A 24,969-nucleotide genomic window follows, 5' to 3' on the forward strand; every position below is an offset into this window, starting at 1 on the left:
GTGACGTAAGCTGGGCACTACAAAAAGAACCCCATTTTTCCAGGTTCTTTTTACTGTGGAGGACACTCTGTGGTTTGGCTGCTGTGGCGTCCCTCTGGAAGAAAAACTAGCATCTCCAGCCCGCCGTTTCGGGGCAGTATGTACCATGCCAAAGTTTGTGTATACTAAACCAACAGAAAGCAAAGGTGTCACTACCTCAGCCATCCATCTGGACAATTTTGGATATTGGAGTATTTTGGGTTTCAGAATTCCATATATTCAGTTTAAGATTGAGGAAGCAGAGTTATGCATGTGGTGCCATTGTACATGCATCCAGTATATATTGTTCACAGTTATGTATGGTATGTATGCATATTGTACATTGTGCATGCACGTTTGGTTGTGCTCAAAGATATAGCCGTGTTAGTCTGTAGAATCAGTACACAGAGAGATCTTGTAGCACCTTTGAGACTAACTGAAAGAAATAAATTGACAGCATGAGCTTTCATAGACTTCAGTCTACTTCCTCAGATGCATTTGGCAGAGTGGAAGCCAGGCACAGACATATATATGCCATTGGTATATGAGGATGTCAATACAAATTATAAATCCTTTGTGTATGGAAATGAAATTGCAGGTTCAGTTTTAACAATGGTTGTTAGTGCACAAAGACATAGGAAGCTGGTCTTTGTGCATAGAGATGAAGTGGCAGATCCAGTTTGGCAATGGGACTAGCTTGTGGTGAGGAGAATAGATGAATGTAGGGCACCCTCATGAGGATGGGGTCAGATAGTGTTAAAGTGCGTGTAGTGTGTCAGGAAACCATTGTATTTTTTCAATCCATTCTGGAGGGGATGGTGTTTCCTGGAAGGTTGCGGATAGATTGAATCTTCTGTAGGAAGTCCATCATGTCTTTCACATAGCTGGGAACGTTGGTGGCATATGGTTTAAGGATATGGTCCATATGTTTGAAGGCACCGACTATAAGTGTTCCAATGCTGGGGACGATAGATCTTCCAGGGTTGCCCTGTTTATGCATTTTAGGTAATAGGTAGAATGTGTCAGTTTGGGTTCCTGGGGTATGTCAAAAGGATATGGTTTTGTGCCTCCATGGGAAATTCCCTGAGCAGCCTGTGTAATTCCTTCCAGTATTTCTCTGTGGGGTTGTTAGATAGGATTCTGTAAAATGTGATGTTAGACAGTTGCTGCTCAGCCTCCTGTATGTAAGCAGATCTGTCCATTATGGCCTACCGCTCCTCCTTTGTCAGCCCCTTTGATGACAATATTAGGGTTGTTGTTGAGACTGTGTATGACATCTTGTTCCTTGCGACTCAGATTCTGTTGTAAATTGTGCTTCTTATTGATTATTTCTGTCTGCGCATGGTGGCGGAAACTTTCTATGTAGGAGTCTGGTTCTGTGCACCAGACATCAGGAGGAGTCCATGTGTAGTTCTTCTTTTTATGAGTCAGAGATATGTTACTGTAGTTTCTACAGCTGTGTTAAGGAGAAAGGTGTGACCCTTGTGTGTTGTTTTCCTGACTGGTGTCATAGTTCCTGAAGTTTTCTTTGAGGTATAGGCAGCAAAAGAAGGCCTCCAGATCACCACAGAAACATACCATGTGCGTGGGTTTGGAGGGACAGAAGAATAAGCCTCTTGACAAATCAGACTCCTCTGCCTGACTCAGGTTGTGGCTTGATACATTTATAATATTGCTGTCTGGAATCATGGCACCCCTGTTGTTGGTTGTGGAGTCTTTCAGTGGCAAGGCAAGTTTATTCTCCTTCTTTTTCATCAGGTAAGAGAAGTGCACCTCATAGATGGTTTTCCTGATGTCTGAGAAATTATGTTCATTGATGGCTTGAGAAGAGGGCTGGTTCCTTACTTGTGCTTCTACACAGGAGATTTCCTTTTGGGTCTTTTCTTGTTTACTGTACATAATGCTTCCCAGATGTTTAAAAAGTTTCCTGGAAAGGATTGTGTACAGTTTGTCATTGTAGTCTGTGTGGTGGGTAGTCTGTAGAGGGTTCTTCACACACGGGCCTTTAGGAATGACATCCTGTTGCTTGCATTTGTTGAGAAAGAAGATGTCTGTCTGTACCTGGGCAAGTTTGGTTGTGCATTTGATTGTGGAAGATCACAAATTTGATAACAAGGCCTCATTGTGCAACCAAATAATCTTAGCCAAAATCTAATTTAAAGGTTAGAATCATAGAATCATAGAATCATAGAATCGTAGAGTTGGAAGAGACCACTAGGGCCATCCAGTCCAACCCCCTGCCATGCAGGAAATCCAAATCAAAGCATCCCTGACAGATGGCCATCCAGCCTCTGTTTAAAGACCTCTAAGGAAGGAGACTCTATCACCTTCCGAGGAAGTGCATTCCACTGTCGAACAGCCCTTACTGTCAGGAAGTTCCTCCTAATGTTCAGGTGGAATCTCTTTTCCTGTAGTTTGCATCCATTGTTCCGGGTCCTGTTCTCTGGAGCAGCAGAAAACAAACTTGCTCCCTCCTCAATATGACATCCTTTCAAATATTTAAACAGGGCTATCATATCACCTCTTAACCTTCTTTTCTCCAGGCTAAACATCCCCAGCTCCCTAAGTCGTTCCTCATAGGGCATGGTTTCCAGACCCTTCACCATTTTTGTCGCCCTCCTTTGGACACGCTCCAGTTTCTCAATGTCCTTTCTGAATTGTGGCGCCCAGAACTGGACACAATATTCTAGGTGGGGCCTGACCAAAGCAGAATACAGTGGCACTATTACTTCTCTTGATCTAGACACTATACTTCTATTGATGCAGCCTAAAATAGCATTGGCCTTTTTAGCTGCCGCATCACACTGTTCACTCATGTTCAACTTGTGGTCTACTTGGACTCCTAGATCCCTTTCACACGTAGTTTCATTCAGCCAGGTGTCACCCATCCTATATCTGTGCATTTTATTTTTCCGCCCTAAGTGCAATACCTTACATTTCTCTGTGTTGAATTTCATTTTGTTAGCTTTGGCCCAGCTTTCTAGTCTATTCAGGTCGTTTTGAATCTTGATCCTGTCCTCTGGGGTATTAGCTATTCCCCCTAATTTGGTGTCATCTGCAAATTTGATAAGTATGCTCCCAATTCTGTCATCCAGGTCATTGATAAAGATGTTGAATAGCACTGGGCCCAGGACAGAGCCCTGTGGGACCCCACTGGTCACTTCTCTCCAGGATGAAAAGGAGCCATTGTTGATCACCCTTTGGGTTCGGCCGGTCAACCAATTACAGATCCATTTAACAGTTCCTTTGTCTAGCCCACATTTTCCAAGCTTGTTTGCAAGAATGTCATGGGAAACCTTGTCAAAGGCCTTACTGAAATCCAGATATACTATATCCACAGCATTCCCTTCATCTACCAAGCTGGTAATTTTATCAAAGAAAGAGATTAGATTTGTCTGGCATGACTTGTTTCTCTGAAACCCATGTTGACTTTTTGTGATTATGGCATTGCCTTCTAGATGTTCACAGACTCTCTGTTTAATGATCTGCTCCAGAATCTTTCCTAGAACTGATGTCAGACTAACTGGACGATAATTGTTGGGATCCTCTTTTTTCCCCTTTTTGAAGATGGGGACAACGTTTGCCCTCCTCCAGTCTGCTGGGATCTCTCCTGTTCTCCAGGAGTTTTCAAATATGATTGCCAATGGCTCCAATATTACTTTTGCCAGTTCTTTTAATACCCTTGGATGGAGTTCATCTGGTCCCGGAGACTTAAATTCATTTAGATTAACAGGGTGTGCCTCTACTATCTCTTTACTTATTCTGTGCTGAAATTCCCCTATTCTGTCCTCTGCTCCATTATCCTCAGGTTGAGCACCCTTTGCCTTTTCTGAGAAGACTGAGGCAAAGAAGGTGTTGAGTAATTCTGCCTTTTCTCTATCTCCTGTTAGCATTTTGCCATCTTCTCCACGCAGTGACCCTACCGTTTCCTTCTTCTTCCTCTTGCTGCGGACATATCCAAAAAAGCCCTTTTTATTGTTCTTAACCTCTCTAGCAAGCCTGAGTTCATTCTGCGCTTTAGCTTTTCTGACTTTACCCCTACACATGCCTGCTATTTCTTTGAATTCCTTTTTTGTGATTTCCCCTTTTTCCATTTCTTATACATGTTCCGTTTCAAACTTAGCTCAGTTGAAAGTTCCTTAGTCATCCATCCTGGTTTCTTGAGACACCTCCCGTTTTTCTTTCTCACTGGAACTGTTTGAAATTGTGCCTTCAGTATCTCCCTTTTGAGAAAGTCCCGTCCGTCCTGAACTCCTTTATCTTTTAGTATTTCTGACCATGGAATCGCCCTCAATACTTCTCTAAGTTTACTGAAATCCGCTCTCCTAAAGTCTAGGATGCGTGTCTGACTCTGCCTGGCTTCTCCTTTCCACTGTATTACAAACTCCAGGAGAACATGGTCACTTCCACCTAATGATCCCACCACTTGCACCCCATTAACCAAGTCATCCTTGTTGGTTAGGATCAGATCTAAAATAGCTGACCCCCTTGTTGCCTCTTCCACCTTTTGGACCATGAAATTGTCATCCAGGCAAGTGAGGAATTTGCTAGACCTTGAGGATTTTGCTGAGTATGACTTCCAGCAAATATCAGGATAGTTGAAGTCGCCCATCACTACTACATCTCTCTTTTCTGACTGTGTGGTCATCTGTTCTAGAAAGATATCATCCAATTCCTCAGTCTGACTTGGGGGTCTGTAGTAGACTCCCACCGTAACACCCTTGTTGTTTCCCTTCCCTTTGATTCTTATCCAGATGCTCTCCACCTGGCTTCCATGATTGATGTCCAGGATCTCTTCACTGGTGTAAATATCTCTGACATATAGTGCTATTCCTCCTCTTTCCTGTTTGGCCTATTTCTCTTAATAAGGTTATACCCCTCTATTTCCACATTCCAATCATGAGACTCATCCCACCAGGTTTCAGTGATGCCTATTATATCATATTTGCTTTGTTGTACTAGGAGTTCGAGTTCATCTTGCTTATTTCCCATGCTCTGTGCATTAGTGTAGAGACATCGCAGACCATGGTTCCCTTTTACTTGCTGCCTGTGCAAGTTTTTTTGCCTCCCACTGTTGGGTCCTTGCACTGTTTGCCTTGTTTCCTCTATGTCAGTTTGACTATTTTCGCCATCCCTTTCGCCTTCCTTAATATTGTCTCCCTTCCCCTCGGAACTCAGTTTAAAGCTCTCCTGATCAAGTTCTTGAGACTGTTGGCAAAAACATTTCTTCCAACTGGCGTGAGATGCAACCCGTCTGTTGCAAGAAGTCCCTCCTCATGGAACCGCAGCCCATGATCGAAGAATCCAAATCCTTCTCGGCGGCACCATCTGCGAAGCCAGTTGTTCACATCTGCTATTTTCCTCTCCCTTCCTGGACCATGCCCTTCAACTGGCAGAAGAGACGAGATGACAACCTGTACATCCATTCCTTTCAGCTTCCTACCAAGCGCCTCGTAATCCCTTTTGATGTTCTGAATGCTGTGTCTTGCAGTATCATTAGTTCCCACGTGGACCAAAAGGAAGGGGTATTGGTCAGTAGGCTTGACCAGTCTTGTCAGCCTCTCTGTCACATCACGGATCTTTGCACCTGGAAGACAACACACCTCTCGAGACATCTTGTCAGGCCTACAAATCACTGCTTCTGTACCCCTCAGCAAGGAGTCCCCCACTACGACCACACGCCTCCTCCGAGGCTTAGCAGCGACTGTTCCCTCGGGTGGGACTCTCAGGCTCCCCTGCTCTGTCCCTGAAGTCTGTCCATGCTGCTCTTCTTCATCCTCCTTGATAAGGGAAAGAACTTCGAATCGATTCTCTAGCTGCAAGCTCCCCGAACAATTCCTTCTTGGCTTACTTCTCTTTGTGACATTCCTCCAGCTGTCTGCCTCCTCTGTTTGGCAAGTGACCTCTTCCACCCTAGCATCTTCCTCTGCGTGGTACTCATCCAAGATGGTTAGTTCTATTGTGTCCAGGAAATCCTCTTGTTCCCTAATATGCTGAAGTGTAGCTACTCTGGACTCCAGCTGCTGCACTTTCTCCTCCAAGAGTGCTACCAACTTGCACTTGGTGCATGTGAAGTTCTCCACTTCTGTAGGCAAGAAGAGAAACATCCCACAAGAGTTGCAGGTGACTGCGGCAGATCCCTCGTTGTCCATACTGCAAAGTCTTTAGTAATAAATATAACAGTCAATCTACTGGGAATACTTCTTTAAAGGTAAGTACTGGCTGCTATCTTACACTTAAAGGGAAGGTTCTGTTTCAATATCTGATTCTAACCTGATGTCACTTGAGCAGAGTTGTTGAGTTAAAGAAAATGAAAATTCGGCGCGCGGCTCTGGAAGCTGGTATATAAAGCTAGTCTGCTAGCTCCGCCCCTTGTGACTCACAGATGTGACTCACAGAAGCTCCGCCCCTTCAGCAACGAGCACACGGTCTCAAGCACACGGTCTCAAAAATGGCTGCCAAGCAGCTCCTCTCCTTCTCCTCTCTCTGGCTGGACTGTTCCCAAATTATGCTTGAGACCCAGAGAAACAGTCAGTCAGAGCAGAGAGTGCTAGGATAGGGAACCCATAGTGCAGTTTCTTTATCCTTCAAATGTGCTTATAAGCTGGTACAGTGTGCCCTTGGCACACACACCCTTGCTGTATGCGGTTTTAAGCTGACGCTGATGACAATGGGCGAAGGACAAAATGGTGTGGGAGTGTGCCGCCCTTCAACTCAATGGGACTCCAGCATATGTGAAATTTGCCTTATATGGGGGGTGAGTCCAGAACGGATCCCCCGCATATGGCAAGGGCAGACTGTATAACTCAATTTGTGCTTCTGATCATCTGAGCTCTGTTGAGAATGATAATTATAGCAAGTATAGCATTGATCAAAATAATGACAATGTTAATGCCGGATCAATAAGGGTTCAAGTATGGAGGGGAATTATAGGTGTTAATCAACACTGCCTATTGGAAAAATATATCTTTTAATAATGTTCAGGCTTCATTAGAAAAAAAATTAAATTGTCATTGACAGTGGAAGATATATTAGCTTAATATGCACAGTTCTTTTATCTTGACAACATATTATAGTCTAGAAGAAAATAGAAAGGTTCACATTTAGAGATGTGTAAATGAGTATAAAATGAAATAAATGAGTGATTCGTCCTAACAGACTTATGTGCATATTTCCAACAGAGTTTCACAGTGATCCATTACTGAAACATAAAAGTGTAATGTTAAGTTACTGACTCAATAATAGGTTGTTTATGACTTGCTATAATTGCTCATTCTAAGACGAGGAATTAGAATAAAACTCCAAGCTCAACTTAGAAATGATTGATTTTAATGGATGCTACCCTGAGATCTTTAGCTATAGGGTGGTATTTGCTGTTGCTATGTGCCTTTCCGACTTATGGCAGCCCTAAAATGAGTCAAGATGAGTCAATTTTGCTAAGAAAAACCCAAGATAAATTGGTTCAGATGGGGGTTGTCTTTACCTTTCTGAGAGAGTGTGACAAGCTGAGAGTGTGTAACTTTCCCCAAATCACATACTGGGTTTCCATGGCCGAGTAGGGATTTGACCCCGAAACTCCAGAGTTGTGGTTCAAACCACTACAACATGCTGGCTTCACCCTCCTCTGGACCCATTCCCACTTGTCAATATCCCTCCTGAACTACCCAGAATTGGACAAGCAGAATAGAGTGGTATTATTATTTCCCTCCATCTAGATACTGTACTCCTATTGATGCAGCCTAGAATCACATCGGCTTTTTTAGCTGCTGCATCATAGCTGCTGGGGTTGGATTTGATGGCCTATCTCTGTGTTTTTATAATTTAGTGAGAGCCATAGTAATTTTTAACTTCGATGCTAAGCTGCCTTGAGGCCCATATTTGGGGGAATGGTGGGCTATACATAAAGTAATGGAATAGACAGGAATGGACATGATGCCTTAAAACTATTTTGCTAAATTTTGCTTTGATTTACAAGCAGAAACCCACATAAACTCACAGATATGTTTTTCTCTGAGTGTAATACTGTGTCTTCTTTCCTGCTTCATTTTCACACTCCCCCATTCACATTACTCACACAATACTCATAGGCACACGCTATATGCAAAAAACCATGCACACATCACTTTATTACAAATACACATACAGAGAGAGGGTCTATAATCAATTTGAGACTGGCCTGTAATGGAATTTATTTATTTGATTTATATCCCGCCTTTCTCCCAAAATGCCTTTTCCATCTTAGGTTGAATAATTCCCACCAACAATACATAAAAACAGTGGTGTCACTAGGGGGATGCCAGGGATATAGCCCACACCCAGGCAGGCTGTCCCAGCTTGCCGTAGTAGCAAAGCCCTCCTTAGCAGGAGACCTCTGCTGCCGCAGCAAACAAGAAAACCAAGCGCACCCTTTTGGTCACTGCCAATGCTCTCCTCAGCAGCCCCCCTGCACTAGGTGACACCAGGACTGGAGATGCCAAGGCATAAAAGCCTCACCTGGCTCTAAAGTAGGGCTTTTGGGTTGACATTACTTGAAGCATCTGAGGAGTGGAATGATGGTAAACATTTTACAGCATCCCCATGGTTTTGACTTATAAAGCCCTATACGGCTTGGGTCCAGGCTATTTGAAGGACTGTATGCCCCTGTATGAGCCCCCTAAAGCATTGAGGTCTCAGGCACGTTTGGTGGGAACAAGAGAGAGGGCCTTCTCAGTGGCTGCTCCCAAGCTCTGGAGCTCCCTCCCTAGCGAGGCCAGGATGGCTCCATCCCTGCTGTCCTTCTGGCAGCTAGTAAAGACATTCTTGTGCTAGCAGGCCCTTGCAAACTGAGAAGGGCTGGGTTTTTAATGTTGTGTATATTGTACATTTTAATGGTTTTTATTTTAACTTGTTATATTTTAATTTGTAACCGTTTTAACTCCTGAAATTGTTTAATTGTTTTTTTAAATTTTATATTTATATATTTTAATATTCTTATACTGTTGTTATTATTATTATTATTATTATTATTATTAACCTTTATTTATAAACTGTATTGCTTTGTACATGTTGTTTGCCACCTTGGGTTCCTATGTTGGAAAGCAGGTGGGATATAAGAAAATAATAATAATAATAATAACAATAATAATAATGGTGAACCCAGTGGCTAAGGAGGATGTGCTCCAGTCAGATGAAGTCAGAGCTCTCAGCTGTAATAGCTGCAGTGATTTCAAAGAATATAGTTTGCAGTTGCCTCTTCACTCATTCACCTCCATTTATCTCATGCTTATCTCAGGAGTGAAAGAGAAACATCACTATAGTTCTGCATTGCTACATGTTCAATGCTTTAACTGTATTAACAGGGTTTTCTCAGCAAATCTTTCTTTGCAAGATTGGTTTAGAGGGGGATTGCCATTTGTTTAGAGGAGGTTTCTTACCCTCTCTGAGGCTGAGAGAGTGTGGCATGCCCAAGGTTACCCAGTGGGTTTCCATGGCTCAGCAGGGATTTAAACACTGGTCTCCAGAGTTGTACGCCAGCATTCAACCCCCAACACCATAGTGACTCTCTTTAACTGTATATTTCACAATGTCTTATTGTCACCCTGTCTTAGAACAAGACTATATTCACCCTTTTCTGAATTTTGCAATGCACTTCAACATTTTAAAAATGCATATTTCAGGAGAAAATGTGCACAAAAATGCACATAATTGTATATTTGGCATAGTCAGGTTTTCTTTTAAAAATTCCTGTCAGTCAGATTTTCATGGGGTTTCACTTGGAGCTGGCTTTAGGTTGCAATTCAAACAAACCAGAGGAAAGCATAAGAAATGGGATCTGTGTGCATGTCTTTTAAATCAAAGTAAATGTCTCAGAAGGAAACTCCTGGTGAGCTAAATTAGGATGCCAAGAAAGATTTCTTGGGTGTCCACCATCAGATCAGCCTTTGGTTTTCTGGCAACAAGCGCTGTACTTTGCAGAATGATTAATTGCTCTTTGAATGGGAAAAAGAAAGAGATTGATAGGCTGGAACCTTTTTAAAAGCCTCACTTGTTTCACTTGTTGTTATGGATAGCTTTAAATACCAAAATATCAACTGTTGTAGCACCTGTAAATATAGATGGACTGAGCTTCTAGTGGCAGTATTTTAAACTAGGCTGTTAAATGGTGCTCAAAAACTGATTTGAGAAGGCAGAGCCAACTCTGAGTGCACAGGACAACTTCCATCATCCCCAGCTGGCACTGCAGACCAGTACACTGGGAGGGCACCAGGCTGAAGGCAGCTGCTATTGCATATTGGGTTGGGCCCAGAAGTACTGGGAAAAATCAGGAATTGTTCTTTGATTCCAGCTTTCCTTTTTAACCCAGAGATGTAGTTATGGAAGATGAAAATGAGGGCATCGCTCTTTCAAATAAGAACTCTGCCTCCAATTAACTTTTCTTTCAGACTGTCAATTTCTAGCATTATGGAGATTGAGACATTGAATACTCCCTCTAGAACTGGATGCAAATACAGATGTGTACGCATATGTATGAGAAGCAGCATGGTGTAGTGGTTTCAGTGTTGGACGATGACTCCGGAGACCAGGGTTTGAATTCCTGCTCTGCCATGGAAACACATGAGATGGCCTTGGGCAAGTCACACTGTTGGACTGTGACTCTGGAGGCCAAGGTACGAATCCCTGCTTGGCCATGAATACCCACTGGGTAACCTTGGGCAAATCACACTCCCTCATGATCAGAGAAAGGCAAGAGCAACCCCCTCAACCAAATCTTGCCAAGAAAACCCTATGATAGGATTGCCAAAAGTGGACATTTTGGCCCATGCAGACAAGGCCCAAGTCTTCTTCTCCCTCTCTCCTGCCTGCTCTCTGGGCTCCTTGTTGTGAAGGTTTTTCTCTCTCTTTCCACAATGGCTACTTTGAGTTCAATGACAGAACATCTTGAGGGGATAAAGTGCTCTTCCATGAGGTGGTCTTTGCCACAAAGTTTGATCTTTTATGTCATTTCCTAGTCAGAACACTAGTTTTCTCGTACGTCAGAAAAGTCATTTTTTGGACTACACCTCACCTCTCTCAGCCAGCTTGGTTCTTTAGAACCTTGTTGGTAGCATCTTGGCTTATGAATGCATATGTTTCCCCACAGAAGTGGCTGGACATTTTTGGCCAATGTAGAAGTTCGTAATCAGCTGCTGAAGGTTACTGAAGTGGAGTTGTGCATGCGATGTTGTTACATGAGTGGTGTCATTGTGCACGACATATGCAGAAGCACATTGTGCATTGCACATGCAGATGTGCACTGTGTGTTGTGATAGTGCACTTCACATTTATTTTCACATTCAGTAGTGAAGCATTGCAATTCCTAATTGTCATGAAACTCTGGGTATAATGTTATATTCCATCTTTTTGATGTAGGATCTTGGACGTTTGTTCTTCACAAGGTAAATATGTTTCAGTTTATGGGAAAACCTGATGAAAATGCCCTGTAGTCCTGAAACTTTTAACATTTCAGGTTCCAGAAGAGAGCGGTGTGGGTATCGGATCATACGCCGCCATCGGAACTCGGAGGATCCCATGCATTGTATCAGCAAAGTGAAAAAGAACAATGAAAGCATCATCCAAATGAAAGAGGTCCTTGTCAATGCCCTGACTCCAGAACAGTTTGTTTCAATATTACTTGAAGCTGAACCACCCAATGTGTTGGTGAGTCGGCCCAGCAAGCCATTTACTGAAGCCTCCATGATGATGTCCTTGACAAAACTTGCTGACAAAGAACTGGTCCACATGATTGGCTGGGCCAAAAAGATTCCTGGTGAGTATTTGAGACATTCAAACATTTATAGTAGGATTTGTGCTATGAAGAATATTTAGGTTTGGGTATGAGGGTTTTTGAGATGCTGAAACATAAGAAGATGGAAATAATTGTATTGTTAGATGTTTATACAACCAGGATGAGACCATAGCAGGGTGACCAGATGTCCTTTTCCAGGGCATATCCTACATTTCAACCTTCAGAAGGAATTTCAAAATGTCCTCCATTTTGAGCATGACTAAGAAGTACATTGAGTAACACTACACTTGCTGTTCCCCTTTGAGAAATGTGTCTACTTGGCAGCCTGTCCTCGTTGCAAATAGGGGATGGGATGGATCCTTCTAGGAGTAGCAGCAGACAGGTCTTGAAGGCACAGTGCAAATGTTGAAAGCATTTCTTCTTTAATTTCAGGACAAGGGACAAATAGAAGGAATAATTTAAATGTAGTTTCAGTCAAGGGTTTGTCACTAGAAAAGTACAATTTTAAGCCTTTGTCTTACTTAGATTTATATATATATATATTGAAAGCCACTGAGGCATTTTAACAAAGATAGGTCCATCACAAAAATAGACTTGAGTTCATAATAAAATACAGTATATGTAATATAATTGTAAATAATCCATATGAAATGAATTTATATTTATATGAATGTTTTAGCTTTTATTTTGTAATGGCCTATGTTTTTCTTGAATGCCCTGCATTTTGTGGTACCTTGTTGTCCTTTGCGGTTATATGGTCACCCGCCTAGGCCATAGTTTAGTGGAGCCGGTGTAATGGTTAGAGCATTGGATACCAGGCTCCAAAACACTATAGAAATAATCCAATTTGATACCACTTTAATTGCCCTGGTTCAATGCTAGAGAATCCTGGGAACTGTAGGTTTGTGAGACATTTAGCCTTCTCTGTCAGACAGCTCTGGTGCTACAATAAACTACAATTCCTATCTCAAGCTCATGCAGTGTGTTTTGGACCTAGGTTTCAAATCCCCGTTCAGTCATGGAAATCCTCTGGGTGACAACCTCAGAGGAAGGCAAAGGCAAAGCCTTTCTGAGCAAATCTTGCAAAGATAACCCCTTGATAGGTTCACCTTAAGGTCCCCATAAGTCAGAAATGACTTATGATACAACAACAGCGACACATGGTTTTTATATGGCATGTTCTGGGTCCAATCTCTGATATCTTCAGTTAAAAGGAACAGGAAGGGAGTGAAGGCTTTTGCCAAAGACCTAGGGAATCCGCTGCCAGACAGAAAATGTAGTATTAGGTTTCATGGATCAAGAAGCTGGCTTGGTATAGAGGAACGTCTTATAGATTTGGAAGACATGCTGTTGAGAAGATCCTTTAAATGATGCAGCCAGATGAAGTGGTAAACAAAATTGTCAGGGCTGTACGTCTACAATTCTAAAGGCTAAATCTGAATATTAGTTTCATCTCCAGTCTGATTTCTCATCCCATCCCTGGAGACATTTTAAAATATCTTCTCCGTCTGAGCCAGGAAATGACTCTTCCAGATAACAGGGTGAATCTGCCTGTCCTATTTATATCTCTTTGTGTTTCTTCTCGCTTTTATTTCCAGTTACTCTAGTTTAGTTCCCTCTCCCACATAACTATTAGGCTTCTCCCTTCTCCATCAGTCGTCATTTCTGTACTTGATGGGTTTTATGGGTCCTTGTAGGACTTTCCGCCTTGAGATTACTTGGCATCTAAAACGTACGTAAACACTCTGGACAGTCATATCAAAGGCCAATCCAGTCCATATTCTGTTCCCACAAAATGCCCAACCATGCCTATTCCCACAGTGGCCAGCCATATGACTATGGGAAAATCATAAGCATGACATGAACATTACAGTGGCTCTCATTATCGGCGAAAGTATACTCCTCCATATTTACTAGGGAAAGTAAGTGGGAGGGTAACAAATTCCAGCATTTACATACACTCTGAGAGAAGAACTCTTTCTTTTGCCCTGTCTTGTATCTTCCATTAGTTACCTTTATCGGATGCCTTTGGTTCCTAGAATTATGACAATTTTTAATCTATCCATTTCCCCCACACAATGCTATAGATTTCTGCTGTAGGGTGCATCTACACAGTAGAAATAACACAGTTTGATACCATGTTAGTTGCCATGGCTCCATCCTACAGAATCCTGGGATTTGTAGTTTGGTGAGGCACCAACACTCTTTGGCAGAGAAGGCAAAAGATCTTGTAAAAGCTGCAAATCTCAGAATTCCATAGAATGGTGCTACAGCACTTAAAGTGGTATCAAACAGTGTTATTTCTACAGTCTAAATGCACCTATATCCTCCTGTACTCTCAAATTGGTATATAAAGAGATCTTGTAGCACCTTTGAGACTAACTGAAAGAAAAAAGTTGGCAGCATGACCTTTCGTAGAAGTCTATTTCCTCAGGTGCATTTATCTGAGAAAGTAGACTTAAGTCTTCAAAAGCTCATGCTGCCAACTTCTTTCCTTCTAGTTTCAAAGGTGCTACAAGATCTCTTTACATACTGCTTTGACAGACTAACACGGTTATATCTTTTAATTCTTTACTCTCAAATGTTATGTTTTCCTTATAGAGGAGGTGTACCAGTGCTTTCTCATTCTTGGTTGCCATTTCCTATACCTTTTCCAGCTAAAAGAGCTGGTTACTTACAGGGAGAGGGTGGTGAGGCAGGGCTTACTTTTGCAGATGGTTTCCTTCAGCAAGATTTGTCCTTCGGTATCTACAGACTTCATGATTTTCCTGAGATTATATCTACATTTTCTGATCATTTTAAGCTATTTTTGATTTGTGTGTGTGTGTGTGTGGGGGGGGGTTACAAATCATTTTAAAAATGTTTGTTTGGTCTGGGTTTGGCAGGCTGCTTTCGGAGTGCTTGGAGGGCTGAATGCAGCCCATAAGATGTACTTTCCCTACCTTTGCCATAGGCTGATGTAAGTCACCATTAGGATTCCAGACAGAGTGTGGTGATACTTTCTTCTTGAATGTATGAGGTGATTTGCAAGTACAGGTACCATGCAAGGATCATGTTACAATGGAATTTAGAATTGCATATCATCCAACATTTCACATATGAAAACCAGGATGCATGCAGTCAGAGTGTGGCAAAAGTAATTATTAAGGAAACTATACAAGCCAAGAGAGGCTGCCACAGTTTGCTTTTGCTGAAACCTGCTGGGAAGGACAAGATTCTGTCTCCCCTCCTTTCCTCTCATTGAGTTAATTAATTGAGTGCAAACTACTTTTACAATTTGAACTCAGTTTGCTGCTCCTGAAGTAAGCTGAGGACAAAGGAGAAAGTGAAAGGAGGAGAGAAAAAGTGGGATATTTCAAAAGCAGATGAAAAATGAGGAAGGCAGGGGATTAATCTGCACTGTCCCTACCAAGTCTGGATACTTGGAGCTGAGGGTATGGAATTGATAATACTCAGCCATATTGGAAAGGCCAGACTTGGATAGATCACATTAGGTGTACCACCTGTCTACAGCTACAATCACGGTATTCAGTCAATGCCACAGAAACGTCCACAACACTTTTTCATGATGAAATATCTGCATGACTAGCCTCTCTCTTTTTATTCAAGTAATTTGGGCACAGCCCACAAAATTCACCCAAAATTCCTTTTTAAACTCCAAAAAGAGTAAATGCACTCATATATATGCTGGACTCAGCTTGCAGTATTCCTGCTTCAGCAACCTGACCATTGTGTAGTCTGGCAATTTCTAAATTTTGTAAGGCGTCTAAAATACATACACAGCAGGACAAATGAGCACTGCCTTCAGTGAATGATGCAGAGGGTAAGAAATACAAGAGGAATATTATCTCTTTTTAAAAGTCTTAAATGAAATTTAAAATCATCAAGGTTCTGAATGGGAGTCCTAATGACAAGTCATTCTACTTTGACCATTGGAAAAATGCCATGCATTTGAGCTCAGCTGGGAAAGGAGACCATTTTCACATCTGAACTACTATCTCTGCTTTTTTTGTCACTAGTCAGAGCGCTGTTAGTAAAAATGCATGTAGTTTTGGTTTGATTCATCTCTCCCCACCCCGCTTACACAGTAAATGTTACTGTTCAGGATATTAATTTTTTCTCCTGCAAGATGGAACATCTCTCTGGTTTGGATCTAGTCTTATTCATACTTGAAGCAGACCTAGTGAAATCAATGAAACTTAATTTAGCCATGACTAATGCAAATGCGATTTATTTCACCTAGTCCATCATAATAAACATGACTGGATCCAACACTATTTTCACAAGTGTTGACCCCTGGAAGTATTGTCTTTTTTAATTTCACACGGATTTCTTTTTCTCACCAAAACTGCTTCTTTGTGGTTTGTTGACTCACATAAATGGGTTATTTGTGCCTGCACAATCCATTCTAGAATCTTATAGAAGCACTTTGGCAGTAGCAACCTTCAGCTCCTTTGCATCCACTGCTCATCAGCACCAAAGGAAGCACGCTCTTTAGCTACTTTCGTTTTTTGATCCCAACCCCTAGTCTCTTCAATTCTAGGCTCTTTGGATTGTCTAGCATTTGGTGGACTCTGTTCTTCACTGGCATCATTTAAAAAGTGATGTCTCTTGCAGCACCAAAATTCCTGGACACAATGGGCCAAAGCTCATGTGGTTGCCGCTTGTGCCTACTATACTACTTTCATAATAATAATAATAATAATAATAATAATAATAAATATTTTTACCCCGCCTTTCCAAAATATGATCAAGGCGGCTTACAAAATTTAAAATAATACAATACAGGATAAAATTCAATATAAAAAGTTAAAACACCACTACAAAAAAACAGGAACAGGAAATCAATAAAATACACATGTCAAGGGCAAAGAGAAGGAGAAATTAATATACATCGGTCCGGGGTCGAAAGAGAAAAAGAGGGCAGGAAAATAAACAGACAATCTAACTAAGGTGGGAAGGCCAACCGAAATAGATACATTTTCAAATTTTTCTTGAATATAGCTAGTGAGGCGGCGGAGCGAAGCTCTACAGGGAGCTTGTTCCAAAGTGAAGGGGCAGCAATGGCAAAAGCCCTCTGTGAGGTCCGTACAAGGTTAGACCTAGGGACCTCCAACAATTTAGTCCCAGAAGTTCTGAGTGTGCGGAGCAGATTATATGGGGAGAGGCGGTCCTCCAAGTACCCTGGGCCCCATGTGAGGAGAAACAGGGAGTTGTGGCTCAAAGCCTCAGATGCCGACTTCACTGCCATCAACAGGGATGGTTTTAAGCACAAATTCTATTTAAATTCAGTTTTTAATATCAAATTAGCAGTCACAATTTACATTCCAGCATTTACATATGCTCTGAGAGTAGAACTCCTTCCTTGAACTTTGGACCTTTCCACACAGGGCACAGAAGTAGGGTCCGTTCGCATTGGTCGATGCGTATTTGCATCATATCGCATTGTTCATTCACACCCGGGCTCTCTGAATACGCTTTGCCGATTCGTATTTGCATCATATTGCATCGTTCATTCACACCTGGGCGGCGCTCCGAATCGAGATTTTGTGAATCGGCCAATGCGTATTCAGGCAAAGTGAGGCAAGTGCAGATTGGATAGCCACACCAGCCCAATACAATGTGTATTGGCCGATGCGCATCAGCAGCCTTGCGCATGCTCTGTGGGGCTCTGAACGGGGGCAACATTTTTAACTTCCAGGGTGAAGAATGAGGTCACTGTTTAGCGCATAATATCGCGAGAGTTGCTGCCTTTAGCCACTTACGAAAGGGGTATGCACCATCTCTGTGTGTGTGTGTGTGTATGCACACACATAAATACATATATATATATATATATATACACACACACACACACACATAGTGGTAAAGCCAAAAGTGAGATGCTTTTTTAATGTGTACACACACATTTGTCTGTATGAGTGTTTATACACACACAGACACACACACACACACACACAAACTGTGGAGCAGCCGAAAGTGTAATGCTGCATGTATATGCTTACACACACATCTTCGTGTGTGTGTGTGTGTGTGTGTGTGTGTATATATATATACATACATATACATATATACACACATATACATTCCCCCCCCGACACAAAAGTTTTCCGCTTTATCTCGTTCAGTGGAAAAATCGCTCCACAGCCCCGGCTGTTGTCCTGAAAGGGGAAAGGGCCAACGGAAGGAGAAGGGGGATATTCCAGCGCAGCATCATGGGAAATTTGTAACCCGTTGGTCTTCAGGAGAACCAGAGGTACACACCAACCAAAGCAGCAGAGGTTTTGCACTGGCCATCAATACGGATCCCGTGAAGCCACTATTTTTGCGGACTCGCAAAACAGAGGAGCCGGCTGCCTTCAGTTTGGAACCCAGCCGTGAATACGCATTGGCCAAAGCATATTCACGTTATATCGCATTGGTCAATACATATTCTGAGCTCACAGGTGTGGAACACCAATGCGATATAACGCAAATACGCATCGACCAATGCGAACTGCCCCTACTTCTGTGCCCTGTGTGGAAAGGTCCTTTGACTTCAATCTTCCATCAGTTACTTTCATTGGATGCCTTTGGCTCTTAGAATTATGAGAAATTTTTATCTATCTATTTTCCTCACACAATGTTATAGGTCTCTGTTTAATATCAAATTAGCTGTCACAATTTACATTCCACATTTTATCTATGATGTAAAGCTGGGACAGGGGAGGAGTCGGGATTAAATAAAAGTGCATTTAGAATAATAGAATCATACAGTTGGAAGAGACCATAAGGGCCATCCAGTCCAACCCTCTGCCATGCAGGAATACACAATCCAAGCACTCCCAACAGATGGCCAGCCATTCTCTGTTTAAATACCTCCAAAGAAGGATTTGCTGTTAATTTTTTTAAAAAAAGATTTGAATGCGGGAGAAAGCAAAAATAGGCTTTCGGTGTTTAACATTTTACAACCTGTCTTTGAGTCCCTGCTTATGGGATGGAATTATCGCTCCCCCCCCCCCCGCCCCCGAGAGGCCTTTTCAGCTATATGCCGGAAACGTATAGCATAGTTCTTTTTGTGCTGTGAGTTTGGCCTGTATGAATGAATGGTAATTTGATTTGAGTTTGTTTTTGAAGAATTTACCCATTGTCTTCATATTATGGATGAAAAGAACTTGACGCTTAAACATTCAAGCATGAGAGAATGTGAAATGAACATAAAACCACAAAAACCCATGGATGCCGGCCATGAAAGCCTTCGACTTCACATTGAAATGAACAGATTTCCTCATTCCCAGCTTCATTTGTTTTCATTCCAAAATATTTTGGGCTGTTCCACTTCTTTTAAATTGTTTCAGAAAGCATTAGTTTCTTTCTTGCTTTTTTTAAAAATAAAATCATAGAGTTGGAAGAAACCTCAAGGGCCATCCAGTCCCACCCCATTCTGCCATGCAGGAACACACAATCAAAGCATCCCAGACAGATGGCCATCGAGCCTCTTTTAAAATCCTCCAGAGAAGGAGAGTCCACCACACTCTGAGGGAGTGTCTTCCACTGTCCAACAGCTCTTACTGTCTGGAAGTTCCTCCTAACATTAGGTGGAATCTCTTTTCCTGTAGGTTGCATCCGTTGTTCCAGGTCCTGTTCTCTGGAGCAGTAGAAAACAAGTTTGCTCCATCCTCAGTATGACATCCCTTCAAATACTTATACAGGGCTACTATATCATTTCTTAACTTTCTCCAGGCTAAACCTACCCAGCTCTGTAAGCCTCTCCTCATAGGGCATGGTTTCCAGACCCTGTTGCCATGGTACATTTCAGAAAAGGATGAAACAGGCATGGCTCCCTAACTTTAGATGGAGGGACTGAAGGTTCTTTGCCATTAGTCAGCTGACCTGTATCTGTTTGGAGATCCCTTTCATCACCTCCTAGTTACCTGGTTTTATAAATTCATGATCAACAGTATAATCCACACAGACAGATTTGGCACCAACACTCCACTTAGGTACTTTTAAATATTGGGATATTAAACATAAGAGATTAAGTAGGCAGTATAGTAATCTTTTAGGCTGTTTTATTGTAATGGACAAACACAGACCATTAGCATACCCGATTCACCTTGCACCGGTATGGGGTTTCCTCATTAATATCTAGGATTGGGCATGTTTTTGAAAGGTCACTATGGACCTTACGACACAGGGGCTTTTTGAGCGTCAGTTCGCATTGGCCAATGCGTATTCGCGTTATATAGCATTGGAGTTCCACACCTGTGAGCTCTGAATACGCATTGACCAATGCGATATAACGTGAATACGCTTTGGCCAATGCGGATTCATGGCTGGGTTCCAAACTGAAGGCAGCCGGCTCCTCCATTTTCCGAGTACGCTAAATTAGGGGATCGGCTGGATCCGCACTGATGGCCAGTGCGGAACCCCTGCTGCTTTGGCTGGTGTGTACATCCAATCTGCTGGTTCTCTTGAAGACCACCGGTTACAAATCTCCCATGATGCTGAGCTGGAATTTCCCCCTTCTCCTTCCGGTGGCCCTTTTCCCTTTTAGCACAACCGCTGGGGCTGGGAGCGTTATTTCCACTGAACGAGATAAAGCAGAAACCTTTTGTGTCCGGGGAGGGGGGAATGTGTGTGCAAGCAAAGATGTGTGTGCAAGCATATACATGCAGCATTACACTTTCAGACGCTCCACAGTTTTTGTGTGTGTGTATATGTATATATATATATGCGTGTGTGTATATGTATATGTATGTGTATATATATATATATATACACACACACACACACAAAGATGTGTGTGTAAGCATATACATGCAGTATTACACTTTCAGCTGCTCCACAGTATATATACACACACACACACACACACACACACACACATATAAACACTCAAGCAGACAGATGTGTGTGTACACATATAAATAAGGCATCACACTTTTGGCTGTGGCACAGTGTGTTTTTGTATATATATGTGTGTGTTTGTGTGTATATATTATTATTGTTATTATTATTATTATTATTAACCTTTATTTATAAAGCGATGTAAATTTACACAGCACTGTACATACAATCTTCTTAATTGGACGGTTCCCTGCCCTCAGGCTTAGAATCTAAAAAGACACATACACACATACATACATACATACATATATATATATATATAAACTCTCATCCCAATCCCAAGGGAAAGGTAGGTACATTGCCATGGGTGGGTGATCCAGTATTCCTGAACGGCAATGTACCAACCGCATGATTTCACTGAGTGGATCCTTGGCAATTGCCATCCAGGGAAAAATATGCGTGTGTGTATATGTATGTGTATATATATATATATACACACACAAACACAAAGATGTGTGTGCAAGCATATACATGCAGCATTACACTTTTAGACGCTCCACAGTTTGTGTGTGTGTGTGTGTATATGTATATATATATGCGTGTGTGTATATGTATATGTATGTGTATATATATATATATATACACACACACACACAAAGATGTGTGTGTAAGCATATACATGCAGCATTACACTTTCAGCTGCTCCACAGTATATATATATATATATACACACACAGACACACACACACACACATATATATAAACACTCAAGCAGACAGATGTGTGTGTACACATATAAATAAGGCATCACACTTTTGGCTGTGGCACAGTGTGTTTTTGTATATATATGTGTGTGTTTGTGTGTATATATTATTATTGTTGTTATTATTATTATTATTATTATTATTATTATTATTAACCTTTATTTATAAAGCAATGTAAATTTACACAGCACTGTACATACAATCTTCTTAATTGGACGGTTCCCTGCCCTCAGGCTTACAATCTAAAAAGACACATACACACATACATACATACATACATACATACATAAACTCTCATCCCAATCCCAAGGGAAAGGTAGGTACATTGCCATGGGTGGGTGATCCAGTATTCCTGAATGGCAATGTACCAACTGCATGATTTCACTGAGTGGATCCTTGGCAATTGCCATCCAGGGAAAAATATGCGTGTGTGTATATGTATGTGTATATATATATATATATACACACACAAACACAAAGATGTGTGTGCAAGCATATACATGCAGCATTACACTTTCTTTCTTTTTTTTAAATTGATCTTTATTAATATTTTTATAATTAAAATAAGGTTGCTTATAATTATCAAGACTTATACAGACTAGAACATATGTGTACATATAGCCCAGCATAAGACAAAAAATAAAACATATAATTGTAAAGTTACAACACGTCTTCAGATCTTCCTGGACCCTTCTTCAAATAGACTTCCTTTCATTCCGATTGGGAGATGAACTTCTTTCTTGACCGTACCACCAACAACCTAGCTCCGTCGCTTGAATGTACAACAAAAAAACTCCAAAACTTACTATTAAATTCATGCAGGCACACTTAAACATCTCTAATAGATCAAGCCCCCTATATCTTAAATCATTACTAAAGTATCTCAACAATTGGTTTCCTAGGTAGATCATCCTGCACCCTACAATGTCTCTTACAATTCATAAAATTAACCTGGTATTATCCCAGTAGAAGATTGTCAACTACGTTACGTTTCCACTTCCCCCTGGTTCTCGGTTAGTTCCCCAAATCTAGTTAACAATAGTATCCATTGTAATCTGAGTGTCCTCGGGATGTAGTTCAAAACAAAGAATAGAGAAAGACCCAGAAATGGGATCTTCCACCGCGATTTTCCCTTCGGATCTTGCAACCTGGATTAATAAAATTAACAGAATGAAAAACATAATACAGTGGTACCCCGGGTTACGAAATTAATTCGTTCCGCCGCCGCTTTCGTAACCTGGAAACTTTCGCTAGCCGAAAAGCCCATAGGCGCTAATAGCGAAAGCCGCGATTCCGTGTGAAATCGCGCCGAAAAGCACCAAATTTTTCTTCGTAACCCGAAATAACCTTCGTAACCCGGAAATGTTTTTTTCAATGGATTTTTTTCGTAACCCGGAAATTTCGTAAGGCGGCGCATTCGTATCCCGGGGTACCACTGTACAGTAGTTTCTCTTTTAATTGCAAAAAAGCTCCGTTTTCAAGTTCCTTTCCTTTCCCCAGAAATCTAAAACTTTTTTCCAGTCCTCCTTAGATCTTTTCTTACTAAAGTTCTTAACATTACAAGAGAGTATATCAAGTATCCTATAGTCATTTACTTTTAACATCCAGTTCTCCCACGTGGGGATGTCAAATGACTTCCACAGTTTAGCAACCTCTACCCTAACCGCAGTGACCATATAAAGCACAACCCTCCAGTATTTTTTTTCATCATCCGGTTTAAGAATTGTAGTCATTTTCAATAGGTAGAGTTTGGGGTCCAAAGAGAAATTAATTTCTAATATGTCTTGTATTGATTTATGGACCTCTTTCCAAAACTTCTGGATGTTTTTACATTTCCACCATATGTGGATCAGATTGCCCTTTTCAAAGTTGCATCTCCAGCATTTGCCACAATCTAACTTATACATCTTTTTAATTCTCCAGGGTGTATAGTACCATCTGTTCATTATTTTTAATAAGTTTTCTTTAGGTTCTTGAGCTATTGTAAACTCTTGTGTTTTTCTCCAGGCATTCTGCCATTCGTTTAAGTTGATAGTCTTTCCTAGATCTTGTGCCCATCTACTCATATAATCTTTTATTGTTTCTTGTTCCAATTTACGATCTATTAATAACTTATACAGTTTAGAAATTTTTTTCTTATCGGGCTGCCAAATTATTTCATCTAATTCATTACGCTGGTCTTCTATTCCTATCGTTCTAATGTCTTCTGAAAACTTATTATTAATCTGATAGTAGTTGAACCAGTTAAGCTCAAACCCCTCATTATTTAATTCCTCCCTGGATTTTAGAGTCCAAGTTCCTTGTTGACTTTTCTTTAAGCAATCTTGGTAAGTTAGGCATCTGTTCTTTTCCTTTGTTAGCCACCTGCCAAAAAAAGCCTCCTGGGTAGAGGTCCAAATAGGAATTTTAAAATAAAATAGCTTTTTCAATTTTACCCACGACTGTAATAGGGATTTTCTAATAGGATGATTGTTGAAATCCTTGTTCTTTTCCAGCTGGTTATAACTTAAGAACGCATGCCACCCATATCTAAGTTGCACGCCTTCCATACTTAGTATTTCCTCATTATCCAGTTTCACCCAGTTCTGAAGCCACATTACGCTGCATGCCCAAAAATATACCTGCAGGTCAGGGAGTGCATAACCCCCTTTTTCTTTTAGGTCTTTTAATATAGAGCTTTTAATTCTAGGTTTTGCACCCCTCCACAAGAATCTATTCATCTCTTTCTCCCAATCTCTAAACTGGCTAGTCTTTATCATAATGGGTAAATTCAAAAATAAGAACAAAAGTTTCGGGAGGATCACCATTTTTATAACCGCAATTCTTCCTAAAAGGGAAAGGTTTAATCTATTCCACCTACACATACTCTCTTTAATTTCTTTCCACTTGCTTCTATAATTATTTTCAAAAAGTTTTAGGTTATCCTTTGAAATTTTAATCCCCAAATATCTAATTTGTCTTTCCAATTTAAAGCCTGATTTCTGTTCTGGTTGTTTTTCTTCCTCTGTGGTTAGATTCTTGGTGACCATAACTGTTTTTGCTTTATTCACCATCAAGCCCGCTAATGCCCCGAATAGACTCAATTCGTATTTTAGCGCGTCAGTCCCCTGCAACGGGTCATCCAAAATTACTGCAACATCATCCGCAAAAACTTTGGTCTTTACCGAATGTCCTCTATTCCTTATTCCCTTTATCTTTTTATTTTCGTTAATTCTTTTAATCAGAACCTCAATTGCTAAAATGAAAAGAAGCGGAGATAAAGGGCAACCTTTTTATTTCAAATTCTGGAGTTCTCTCTTGGTTCAGGATCAAAAAAGCCCTTTGTTTGTTATAAATGTGACGCATTGCGGTAATGAATTTTGTGCCTAGCTCTCTTTTCTCCAACACTTCAAATAAAAAATCCCAGCTTAATTTGTCGAACGCTTTTTCCATGTCCAATGCTATTAGTGCCAACTTTTTCTCGTTATTTATCTGATAATACTCCAAGCTGTTTATGATAGTTCTAATATTGTCCCTTATTTGCCTCCCCGGTAAAAATCCATTCTGATCCTTTCCTATAATTACTTTTAATATTTCCTTAAGTCTTGAAGCCCA

The 24,969-nt window shown here is 41.1% G+C and overlaps 1 protein-coding gene across 1 annotated transcript in view; it reads left to right on the forward strand.

Annotated features, from left to right (window-relative positions):
• Nucleotides 1-24,969, forward strand: part of ESR2 (estrogen receptor 2) — a 70,478-nt gene that overhangs the window by 13,933 nt on the left and 31,576 nt on the right. The window contains exon 4 of the mRNA XM_089523625.1: nt 11,504-11,803. Within this exon, the coding sequence (XP_089379751.1) occupies nt 11,504-11,803 (300 nt within the window). The remainder of the gene's footprint in view (nt 1-11,503; nt 11,804-24,969) is intronic.

This window comes from Sceloporus occidentalis, unplaced genomic scaffold (genome assembly GCF_023333645.1).
Source record: "Sceloporus occidentalis isolate IW3139 unplaced genomic scaffold, rSceOcc1.0.p SCAF_4, whole genome shotgun sequence".
Taxonomy (NCBI): domain Eukaryota; kingdom Metazoa; phylum Chordata; class Lepidosauria; order Squamata; family Phrynosomatidae; genus Sceloporus; species Sceloporus occidentalis.